General features: G+C 36.8%; 1 protein-coding gene and 1 long non-coding RNA gene across 2 annotated transcripts in view; both read left to right on the plus strand.

Moving 5' to 3' along the window:
- LOC149501152 (uncharacterized) overlaps positions 1 to 12,610 on the plus strand; it is a 171,976-nt gene that overhangs the window by 124,377 nt on the left and 34,989 nt on the right. The window lies entirely within an intron of this gene.
- Positions 151 to 5,137, plus strand: LOC114240573 (uncharacterized). The gene is made up of 3 exons (XM_089734402.1): positions 151 to 171; positions 2,698 to 2,908; positions 4,831 to 5,137. Exons 1-3 carry the CDS (start codon positions 151 to 153, stop codon positions 5,082 to 5,084), a joined length of 486 nt encoding a protein of 161 aa, XP_089590528.1. The 3' UTR covers positions 5,085 to 5,137.

Raw genomic sequence — 12,610 nt, forward strand, 5'->3', positions numbered from 1 at the left:
TTTACGTCGCGGATCTCTATGGGCTCCAACAACCACTTAACACCAGGTGAGCTGTGAGCTGGTCCACCCATTTAAGCAATAAAAAAAAAGCTTTCCTACAAAAAAAATATTGTTTTCCCGCCATTGAAAAACAATCTAACCGAGTCTAAAATGGATGTTCGAATTCGTTGGGTAACAGCGCGTTTATGAAGACGAAATAAAAGCAATATTCCGTGCAAACTCCTTGAACTTTCGATAGTCACGGAACGAACAGTGCTCTTCGCTTAAATTTGTATTTAATGCCTTTTTTAATTCTTCCGAAGTGTTTTTCGATTCCCTTCTATTTGTTTGAGAATTTTTTGGTGGACAATGAAATTGATTTCGTAATTGGCGCGTATTGAGAAACAATTTCGGGTAGATTTGGACACAGCACAGTATTAACTTTTCGGGTAAATATGATTTTTTGTGTTTTCTGATAACGTCTCATTATTTTTGAAATATATAAAAAGTGACCTTTTTTTTCGTGTCAAAGCGGGACGCCTACGGAATTTCGTATATAACTAAATACATATTATTTAGGGTATGTCGGGGTAAGATGCAATATTTAAGTGCAAAATAAAAAAAAATATGCAAATACTTGAAATAATTTATTATGGTATCTTACCCTCACTGACATCTTAATCTTTACACCAACTTGCCCTTGAAATAATATTTATAAATAATTTCGCAACAAAAAACTACTTTTATACAGCAAAATTAGAGTTACTTTAGTATGTATTTTGTAAGACAATAAGGATTTGGGATAAGTAAGTATTCGGTAAGTTTCTAATAAGCCCATGCACAACAGATAAATGAAAGCGGGACATTTTTGTTCTTTTGAGGACAGCGGGACGGACAGCCTGAAAGCGGGACAATCCCGCCCAAAGCGGGACGTATGGTCACGCTATATCTAACTGGCAATTCTTTTTTTTTTTTATTGCTTAGATTGGCGGACGAGCTCACAGCCCATCTGGTGTTAAGTGGGGCCCATATACATCTACAACGTAAATGCGCCACCCACCTTGAGATATAAGTTCTAAGGTCTCAAGTACAGTTACAACGGCTGCCCCACCCTTCAAACCGAAACGCATTACTGCTTCACGGCAGAAATAGGCGGGGTTGTGATACCAACCCGTGCGGATTCACAAGAGGTCCTAAAAGAGTAAAAATCTTCACTTTTAGTTTTCTAATGGTTAAGATAGTGAAAAGAAGTCCATGGACTGTCCGCTATTAATGTTATTAAAACAAATTGGTACTTACTGATTTTTTTTATGTCGCTATTCTTTAATACTCATATCAGATCATATTCAGGTCATACTATCGTATCTTTATGTGTGTAAATATAATGTTTTTGGTTAGAATACAGTCACAAGACTCAGATGAGCTAAGCCATGTAGATAAGCCGTTTAAGTTTCTCAAAAAATAACTGACTCGTGTAACTTATTTAAAAAAAAAAAAGAAGAATACGTTTTTTTAGTTCTAACCTAGCAGTTTAAAAGAAATACCATAGATAATACACATAAATTACCTAATTATGAAGTACTTCGGTCAAATTACGGTCGTGCAGCACTTTATTTGATGTCTAATCATGTTTTAGTGTTGAAATATTTACTATTATAAGTTGAATAATAATTGATTGTTTTATGTTCCAGAAAATTCGCAACCTTTGTACTATAATTATTAGTGAATTAAATTTTCGATAACATTGTAATTTTATGGCTCTTTGTAAGTGCCAATAATAAACCTTAAACGAGTCGACTAAATTAAAATGTCTTTTTCAGTCAATGCGACAATTATTTGACAATTTGAAATTCTCAGCTTAAAATTCACCTAAAATTAATGTACGCAAAATCTTTTTAAATTAACGAAATTTATTGAAGTGAAAAAGAAAGATGTTAATACCTACTTGTATTATAAAGTTTATGGAATTAGTGAGTTATTGTTCTTAAATGATCTACGTAGACTAACGATGACTTTGTGATGTAAATACTAAAATTAATATATTTGATTGTAACAATTTTTTTAACGCGACGAATCAATTTGTTCAATCAATTCTTTCGATTGATTCTGTTATATTGCGGGCTATACAAAAAAGAAAATCGAATAAAAAATAGTATTTATTAGGAATTTTTAGAGATATCGTGACAGAAGGACCTACTAGCTCCCTTCGCTTTCGAGTATCGTAAATAATTCATTATCATACACGAATTGCTTGATCATTTAAAACGTAGCATGTAAATTAATATTTTCATTAGTACCAAATTGACAAAATACTGTTTAAAATAAGCCATTAGATTAGCCATAAGGCAATAATATCATAGTAACTTAACATTTACGGTAGGCAGTGGCTTGGCTCTGTCCTTGGCATTGCTGAAGTCCATGGGCGACGGTAACTACTCACCATCAGGTGGCCCGTATTCTCATCAATATCAATACTAATATATAAATCTACAGTAGTTTTTACGGATGTTCCGTTATAACTACTGAACCATGCATCCGATTGACTTGAAACTTGGTATCCATGTAGAAAATACATGTACTTAATGGATAGGCTAATATTTATATGAGTGTTGGACTCCCTACACCAGTTGCGAGGGCGTTAATGATTAGAATCTTTGTGGGGGTGAGAAATAATAATGTTAATTTTTAATGCCCAGCGAAGCGGACGGGTACAGCTAGTCTACCTATAAGGGCAATATAAAAAAGCCCATCCTACATTGTTACAAAAGAATTTCATCGAATCTAATATCTATCTTACTGTTTCAGTCGCTGGCAATATCATGTCTCACGTTACATCAATACAGTTACGATCTAACCGATTTGCCGACGCTGATGCTCTGTTCCGGAACGTATGTGGCATATATCATCGTGCTCTCCGGAGAAATAGTAGGTTAATATCGTATTATTGTAAATGTGGTGTTCAGTAACATAAGGCCATAAAACCAGCGTCAAGTACTCTGTGTCTTTCCTGATAATGTTGGTATATCAAATATTTTTGTATTACTATTTTAAATTTCGAAGATGTAAACGTTGAACGTGTATTTTGTCTTAAAAAGCCGTATTTATACTACGACACTGTAATTTTTTTGTGATAATCTGTGGTTAAAAACACATTTTAGGTTAGGCTGTTTGGCAGGAACGCGAGGAGTGAAGTTGTGTGATTTGTTTTATTTTGTCTATTTAGTGTTTCTTCAGGTTTAAATGTGTAATACGAGCACAGAAAATTTCGGGAATTAACGAAGTGACACAACATTACTATTTAAAAATGTATTTATTGCTTTTCGAAGTATTCTCCGCGAAATTTGACACATTTTTCCATACGAGGGAACCAATCATTGAAGCAACCATTCCATTCGGAAGTTGGGGTCTCCAAAATGGCCGTTTTGTAGGCGTCCACAGCTTCTTCAGGTGATGAAAATCTCTGTCCACGCAATTTATTCTTTATTTTAGGGAAAGTATAGAAATCATTAGGGCTTAGGTCGGGGCTGTACGGCGGATGGTCTAATAATTCTGTGTTTTCTTGCTCTAAAAACTCTTTTGTTCTGTGCGCGGTGTGAGAACTCGCATTGTCATGATAGAGGATGATGCGGCGGTTGCAGTTCTCTTTACGGAGTTCAGAAACGACCTGTGGCAAACAAATGCTAGCATACCATTCTGCATTAACCGTTCTTTGTCCCTCAAGAGGAATAGTCGTAACATGGCCGGTTTTGGAGACAAACGTGGCCACCATTTTTTTTGCACAATTTGAACAATTTTGTTGGCTTTAACTCATTTTCGAACACCCAAACTCGTGACTGGTTTTTTGTTTCGGGTTCGTACGCGTATATCCAGGATTCGTCACCTGATACAATGTTGTATACAGCATTTGAGGATCCTGCGTGGAATCTTTCGAGAGATCTGACGCACCAAGTAACGCGAGCCGCTTTTTGCTCTTCACAGAGCGAATGCGGTATCCATCGGGAAAACAACTTTTTTACACCTAATTGTTCATGCAAGATTATTTGTATTTAACTCATGCCAGTGTCTAAAGTTGCCTGAATTTCGCGGTATGTCACATGTCGATCTTCCTCAATCAGCTTACGCACAGCATCAACGTTTTCTTGGGTGACTGCAGTTTTTGGACGACCTTGACGGGGATCATCACTGAGCTTGACACGTCCACGTTGAAACTCAGCAAACCAGCGATAAATTGTGGTTTTGGATGGGGCTTCATCACCAAATGCAGAAATCATCCGGTCAACACACTGTTTTTGTGTTAAACCACTTCGAAAGTCATAATAAATCATCGCTCTTGAATTTTCTCGAGTCAATTCCATTTTCTCAACGACTAAACAAGTTTGACAAAACCTCGTGACAAGACCGAGAATCTTTTTTTAAATAAATAAATGGTATTCGATTTTTAAAACCAAGGAGTTTTCAATTAAAAAGATTTGAACATGACAGGAACAGTGGAAATATTCCATTCCCGATACTTTTAGTGCAGCCTAGTAACGGTGGTTTATTAACTGTTTAGTATCTGTGAAAGTGCACAAATGTGGGAAAATGACACAAAGCCGCTAAACGTAACTTATCGGGATCCTCAAAAAAATCCACTGAAGAAATCTTAGTAAATTACTTTACTGAAATTATATTTCATCTCATATCATTTCATTTAATTTCATCCCAGTTGATTAATGTCTCAAATTAATCATCTTCATTTCATTGCATTTCACTCCATATTATAATTTTTCATAAAAATAAGAATATAAATTAAGATAAAACATGACTTAAAGGTCTTAGTAGCCAGGTCATAAAATCCCTTAAACATTTTAGGTGAAATGATTTTCGCGCCTTTAGACCTCGTTCAAGATATGTATTTTGGATTGCTCGGAGCCACGTTGTTTTCTGCCAGCGGAGGTCTTGTCCTCTCAGCTAGAGTTCGAGGTGCCACATACCCGAGGACTGGTGACCACAACGCGGCCCTACTCGCTGGATCGTTGGCTGTCGTGAACGCATTTATTATGATTTTCGACCTAACCTTAGCTTATATGGACTCGGAGGAATTCGATGATGAGGCCAGCGTATGATTGAGGTATTTGTCATGTAATTAATTTTGTGCGGCCGTAATTATTGGAGACTCAACTTTATTACATAGGCTCATTAAAATGTATAATAATAAAAAAAAATTGTTACACTTAACATTAGAATCGGATATAAATACGGCTTCTAAAGACATCTATTGCAGTAGGGTCGTCTTGGAGAAGCGGTCTTGTATTGTCATGTCGAAGAAACGTTCCATTTCACAATTAACGTGATATGTTTTTATGTAAAATGTTTTTTTAGTTTGGCTAATATAAAAGCAATACCAAGGTCTTAGTCTAATTAGCCTAATGAGTTTCTCACCGGATCTTCTCAGTGGGTCGCGTTTCCGATCCGGTGGTAGATTCTGCTAAGCACGGCTCTTGCTAGGGTTCGTGTAAGCAACGTCGTTAGGTTTGAGCCCCGTGAGCTCACCTACTAGTTAAGGTTACGCTGAAATAGCCTCTCAAGGCTCTCAGCTTACGTACTCAGTCTTACGTAGGAAAAAAATATCTTAATTTCGTAGGTGAAGCAGTGTCGGCGGCGGCGGACGCTTACATCGATGGATGGTGGTCGGGCTGTGGGGCTGTACTGTACGGAGCCTGTGGGGCTCTCACTCTTCGCTCGTGGCGCGACGTGCCAAAGTGCCATCGACGTTCGTACGCACAAGCATCTGCCGTATGCGCAATTGCAGCCGCTGCACTGCTCACAATAGATGCTCTGTTCGCATTCTGCTCCGCGAGTCGAGACGATACAAGCACGCGAGCTAAGTCGTGCAAAACAAATAAGTGATAGTGTGATTTACATTGAATAATTAGAGATTTTTAATATTGCGATATTTGTAACATTAGTAAAGTGCTAATTTAGTATTCCTAAAAATCCATTTTATTTTCGTGTCATTTATTTTGTATTTTAGTGACATCTAGCGGATAGAATTATAACTACATGAAATGATGAAAACTAAAAATATCAGGCCAAAGCCATTGAAATTTGGTTCTTGTCATTTTTACTAGATGTCACTACTGCTTCTTCTTTTCATTTTTAAAATAAACTAGTGGTCTCGCAGAAGTCAAAATTCGACTTTAATCAATTGAAATTTTATGTTTAAATATTATTATGGTTCTATTGTCAAAGACTATTGTACTTATACACACAGATTTCGCCAAAACGACACTATACATAAATAATAATAAAGACAAACAATATTCATCTATTCTCAATTTGATCACAGACTTTAAACACTAACAAAAGTTTGACAATTGACAATAAACAAAGAGTATATTATTATTTATATATATGACAATGTGTTGTGTCAAATACACGGTAATGTGGGTAGTTTTCTTTGATTTAATGTGTCTTTTATGCATAATTTAAAAAAAATATTAGCATTGTGCACTTCTTCTCTATATTCTCCATAAGTGTGGAAAATTTCATACTCCTTCGGCCGCGCAATTTTCGTAAAAAGAGATACAAAGTTTTTGCTTCTCGTATTAATATATAGATGTAACGATCAACATTAGCCTATAGACGTCTAATGGATTGAGATACCTATGTGTTGATATACTTTTGACTTAACTATTCTCATTGATTTTCTACCTGAAAGAATTTAGCAGTGATCCTTTTTTTTTACCTATGCTGATAGCCTTGAGAGACTATTTCAGCTTTACCCTAGCGTGTAAGTGAGCTCTCGGTGCTCAAACCAGAGATGTTGCTAGGACTGGCCCCAGCAAGAGCCGTGCTTCGCAGAATCTACCACCGGAGCGGAAACGCGACTCACTAAGAAGACCCTGCGAGAATCTCAGTGGGCTGCAGTGCTCCGCTGAATCTACCACCGGGATGGGAATCGCGACCCACTGAGAAGATCCGGCGAGAAACTCAGTGGATTGTGTCTATGAGCTAGGTTGCACGTCGAACCAAAAAAATCGTGACTGGATCCGACAAGACATGTTATGGGCCACGGCAGCTTTGCTTTTTCCTGTCGTTTGGTCGGGTAATTAGAAGCGGCCACGATAAGACGCTTATCGTGACGCGTCGCTTTTTCAAAGAAGTCAAATAGAAAATTTACTATCGTTTATTTATTTATTTTCCTACTTAACTGGTAACCTTAGAGAGTTATGCCAGCGTAACCTGATGAGTAGGTGAGCTCACGGGGCTCTAACCAGAGGACGTTGCTAACACTAGTAACATTAGCCCTAGCAAGAGCAGTACTTCGCAGAATCTACCACCGGATCGGGAACGCGACCCACTGAGAAGATCCGGCGAGAAACTCGGTAGGCTGACTGTGGATTAATTTACTCGCACGCGAAATACTATCGTAAGCGCTGCCGGGAAAAAACCTAACTAAGTATTAATCTGTTTGTACTATTTTAATCATGCATTATATGTAAATAATAAAGATTGTAAAGACAATAGACCAGTCCGTTAATGCAATTATCAAGAATCTCTCTTTTAATTAGACAACAAGCGCGGCAATTCATAGAAATATGAAGGACATCGTAATAAATGACGTAATATTAAGATTCTCACACAACCCACTGAGTTTCTCGCCGAATCTTCTCACTGGGTCGCGGTTCCGATCCGGTAGTAGATTCAGTGAAGCACTGCTCTTGCTAGGACTAGTGTTAGCAATTCTCTCAGGTTGAGCCCGTGAACTCACCTACCGGTCCGCGCGAAGTTGGAATAGCCCCTTAGGCTACCAACGATTAAGTAGGGGAAAAAAACTGCTGTTATAATTGTAAAGTAAACATTTTCAATTGTTTAATTTGGTGACTAAACAATAAATACGAGGGAAAAATAAAAGGCATAACAACTTTGACATTTAGTTTATCTTGGTGTGACAATTCAGTCTTATCTTTGAGCACTTCGTACTATCGACTAATGTGAAATACTATTATTACTAGAAAATTTCTAATTACTTTTGCGATACCATTCTAGTACAGTAGTGCAAGAGCTTATTAATTATTATTATCAAAGCCAGGCTTTGGTCATCTATATATTAATACGTGAAGCAAAAACTTTGTATCCCTTTTTACGAAAATTGCGCAGACGGAGGAGTATGAAATTTTCCACACTTATAGAGAATATAGAGAAGAAGTGCACAACGCTAATATTTTTTTAAATAATGCATAAAAGATACATTAAATCAATAAAGAAAACATTACACACACTACATACCATGTATTTGATGCACACACACATGCATACTATTTATTGTCAAACTTTTGTTCTTGACGTCTGTTGTCAAATTGAGAATAGATTAAATATTGTTTGTCTTTGTTAATATTTTTTATAGTGTAGTCTTGGCCAAATTTATGATTATAGAAGTATAAAGTCTTTGAAAATACAATCATAATAGTGTACAAACTTACAATTCCAATTAATTATAGTCGAATTTCGACTACTGCGGGACTTCTAGTAATAATTGATAAGCCTTATTTTATTTTCTAAAAATCAACGCTCAAATAAATGTTTTAAAACGTTCCGTTTCAATAGGTACCTACATTAATTTTATAGAACAAAATAGAATATATGAATAGACCATTTGTATACTTTACTGTTTTTTTTTAAATTATTAAAAGTTTCAAACCACTGGCAAAAACTCGTTTTCCCATATAATAAAAATATGATGTATGTTACCTAGTTAACCCCGTCTGTGCGAAACTAGAATAACCCGGAAAATGCTATCAGCGAATGGGTAGGGGGAAAAAAGCGAATTTACAGCTCAAATATTCTATCTATGATTTAGAGCGCAACGTGGTCCGTGATACTCGATTATTTCTCCCGGCATTAGTTTCGCTCGTAAAGATTTTAAAGCTTTTACGAAATCTGTCTCTTGTGTTGGTAAGCGTTAATGTTGTTTTTGTTTATTAATGCTATTGTACAGATAATTGGTATGGCCAAGAGTGCCATGACTCAGATCGGAAAAATCCGGAGAGATCGCAACATTTCCGTAAAGACCAAAACCAAATTTGGTACGGAATCTAGACTTTTCGATTTTTTCGTATGGCGTTGAGACGTGGTCACTGACATCTGCAGATCGCAGACACATTGACGCCTTTGAGATGTGGTGCTGGAGAAAGATGCTCCGTATTCCGTGGACAGCATTTCGGACCAACGTATCAATTTTGCAAGAACTCAAAATCTCCTCGCGGCTGTCATCCGAGTGTCTTCGTAGAGTCTTTGAATACTTCGGTCAGATTGCACGGAAGTATGGTAGCAATCTCGAGAGGCTTAACGTGACCGGTAAGGCAGATGGGAAAAGACCTCGGGGGCGTAGCCTAATACGTTGGTCCGACCAGATCCGCAACGCTCTTGATTCCACATTTCACAACGCCCTCCACCAGAGACAAGAATAGATGGAGAAAGATCGTGCGTGCGAAAGTGATACAAAAGGGTGGACACGACCCTCAGCAGTGAGGAATACGAGGCAAGGAGGACAGAAACTACAAAATACTATTATGTTTTACAATTTCAATAATAGTCATCCCATCCTTCAAGACTTGCTTTTCTCCGCAGAGCAGTTGTACTGCCATAGGCGGGCTCACAACGACTTTTAGTTGTCGTGGATAACGACTTTTAGTAATATTAAGACGGTGGTTTTGATTATTATTTTAAATGATGAAATGTTGTTTTGATAAATATCACAAAATGAAGGGTAGACTCCGTAACGCCATAGTATAAAATGGCGGTACGTGGACAGAGTCGTGGCATTCCGTGTCAGACAGTCATTCAGTCCGTATCAGACGGTCCGTCCGTCTCAGTCAGTGAGTCTCTGGCAGTAAGTCAGTCGGTCTGTCGGTATGTGCAACGAAACTGTCGGTTTATCCTGTCATTGTGAAAGTTGTGTGTGTTGAGTTTCAATAATTATTATTCAAAAGGTTTTATTGACTTTTTATAAACTGTGTTCAACCAAATAAGAGTGATGACGGAACCTACCGCTCAGCCATCCCTGGCGCGTGCCGACATATATAAATAGTGGACCGGAATAATTAAAATTATTTTACGGTCAGAAAAAACCGTAAAGTTAATTTTAATTATATCTACAGCTCGCGAAAACCAAAGCAAATACCATATGAATTTCCTTGAATTACAATTATTGAAATGAAAGTTCAGGAGTATCAAACACAAATTGACATAAACACTTTAATTTCATTAGTCACGGATATTTTAAAGTATGACCTTTATATACTACACGCCCAACATAATACACATAGATGACTCATGAATGTCTTGCATATGTACACGAACAAATTAAAAGGCAACAACATTCTATACGAATGTAGTTTAATACATATTACGATATGTTTTATTTAACAATAATTTAAAAGTTGATTTCTTGTTGCGCAATATCCTATCGCAATATGAAATACATATACATACAAACAGTACATATTTACTTCATAAAATGAAAAAAAGTGATGCATATAAAACTTTAAATACGATAAAATTCTTATTTTCATCATTTTTACAGCACAAGACTGCATATTACCGCCAGGGTAGGAAATATTACGCAGGAAGAACTGTATCTATCTGTCATCCAAACTTTTTATTTATTGATTAGATGGGTGGTTGAGCTCGCGGCCCGCCTGGTGTTAAGTGGTTACCGGAGCCCATAGACATCTACAACGTAAATGCCGCCACCTACCTTGAGATATGAGTTTTATGGTCTCAGGTTTTGCAGTATGACGTGTGCCCCACTCTTGAAAACGAAACACATTGCTGCTTCACGACAGAAATAGGCAGGATAGCGGTACCTGCTCATGCGGGCTGTCATGAAACTTTTTTTTTTTTTTTTTTTCTTCGGGTAGAGGTCCGAACCTCCTACGAGGTCCTCGCGCGCCCCTTTTGCGTATGTGAGACTCAACGATCTGCATGGTGTTCTGACATCTGTCATGACATCCTACCATAAGGCATTACGCATATTGTTATAACAAATCATGCGGATTTGATTCTTGTTACACGATATAATTTCTTCATCTTGCCAGTAATCCGTGTACATATTTCATTAGAAGACTGTGAGTATGGCAGTCATATATGTACATATTCCATTAGAAAGATTCTAATTATATAAACGTGTTAAATGAATAGTTTTTTAAAAGCACAAAATCAAAACAGTAGTATATACGTAATGTGTTACAGCAATTTTAACATTGAAATGTTATCGCAATGTATTTGTTGCGTATGTTTTATTACTATTTTCATTTGATTTAATGACACATTAAGCGATTTGATATTTCAAAACACGCTACATTTTTCTTTAAAGTAACCATAAAAATAATTTAAATTTACGTCCCCGTTACCCTCTCATGTTGTTTATTTGAAACTATGAAATACGCTGTACGCAGAATTACTTATACTAGAGGTCTCGCAGTAGTCGAAATTCGACTATAATTACTTGGAATTGTAAGTTTGTACACTAATATGGTTGTATTTTATACTTCTATAATCACAAATTTCGCCAAAACTACACTATAATAAATATTAACAAAGACAAACCATATTCTATTCTCAATTTGACCACAGACGTCAAGAACAAAAGTTTGACAATAAACAGTATGCATGCGTGTGTGCGTCAAATACATGGTATGTAGTGTGTGTAATGCTTTCTTTATTGATTTAATGTATCTTTTATGCATTATTTTAAAAAAATATTAGCATTTTGCACTTCTTCTCTATATTCATTATAAGTGGAAAATTTCATACTCCTCCGTCCGCGCAATTTTCGTAAAAAGGGATACAAAATTTTTGCTTCACGTATTAATATATAGATATAGACGAATGTGAGATATGTTTTGTACAATGTCGAGCCTAAAGCCCACTGAGTTTCTCGCTGGATCTTCTCAGTGGGTCGCGTTTCCGATCCGGCGGTAGATTCTGCGAAGCACGGCTCTTGCTAGGGTTCGTGTTAGCAACAACGTCAAGTTTGAGCGCCGTGAGCTCGCCCACTAGCCCGGTGACGCTGATATGGTCTCTCTAGACCAACAGCTTAGGTAGGAAAAAAACCCAAGCCTAACTCGTTTATGAGTTTTCTTCGAACATGAGACCGTTATGGTGAAATAGAATTCAAATGGGAAAAAGTGTACCATCGTTGCGAGGACTAGCTATTATTTAATTAATCATTATTTATTCCGGTTTACGGCTCTGTTGTTCGAGCTTGGGCAATCTTTGTGTTGAGTGATTATTGGATCCTGTCGACACAATTCTATGGTTAATAATGCCGCCACACGAGGAGGAAGTCTCAATTATATACACATAGTTTTAAATGTGACAGTGAGTTTGTTTGTTTATTACGCTTTCACGTCTTCACTGTTCAATAATAATCATGAAATTTTTCCTACACGTTGTTACGGGGTACGGACAAGGATAACTTACATCCAGAAAGAAGTAGTATTTCCGAGAGATCGTTTTTTTTTTTATATTACCCAACGCACAGTCGGATTCAAAAAAACTAAATTTAAATTAAAAAACTTAGCATAAAACAAAACATATTTATGACCAGGGAAAAATAATCGAAACATTGAGCATTGAATCGTGT

Source organism: Bombyx mandarina, chromosome 17, assembly GCF_030267445.1.
Source record: "Bombyx mandarina strain Sakado chromosome 17, ASM3026744v2".
Lineage (NCBI taxonomy): Eukaryota > Metazoa > Arthropoda > Insecta > Lepidoptera > Bombycidae > Bombyx > Bombyx mandarina.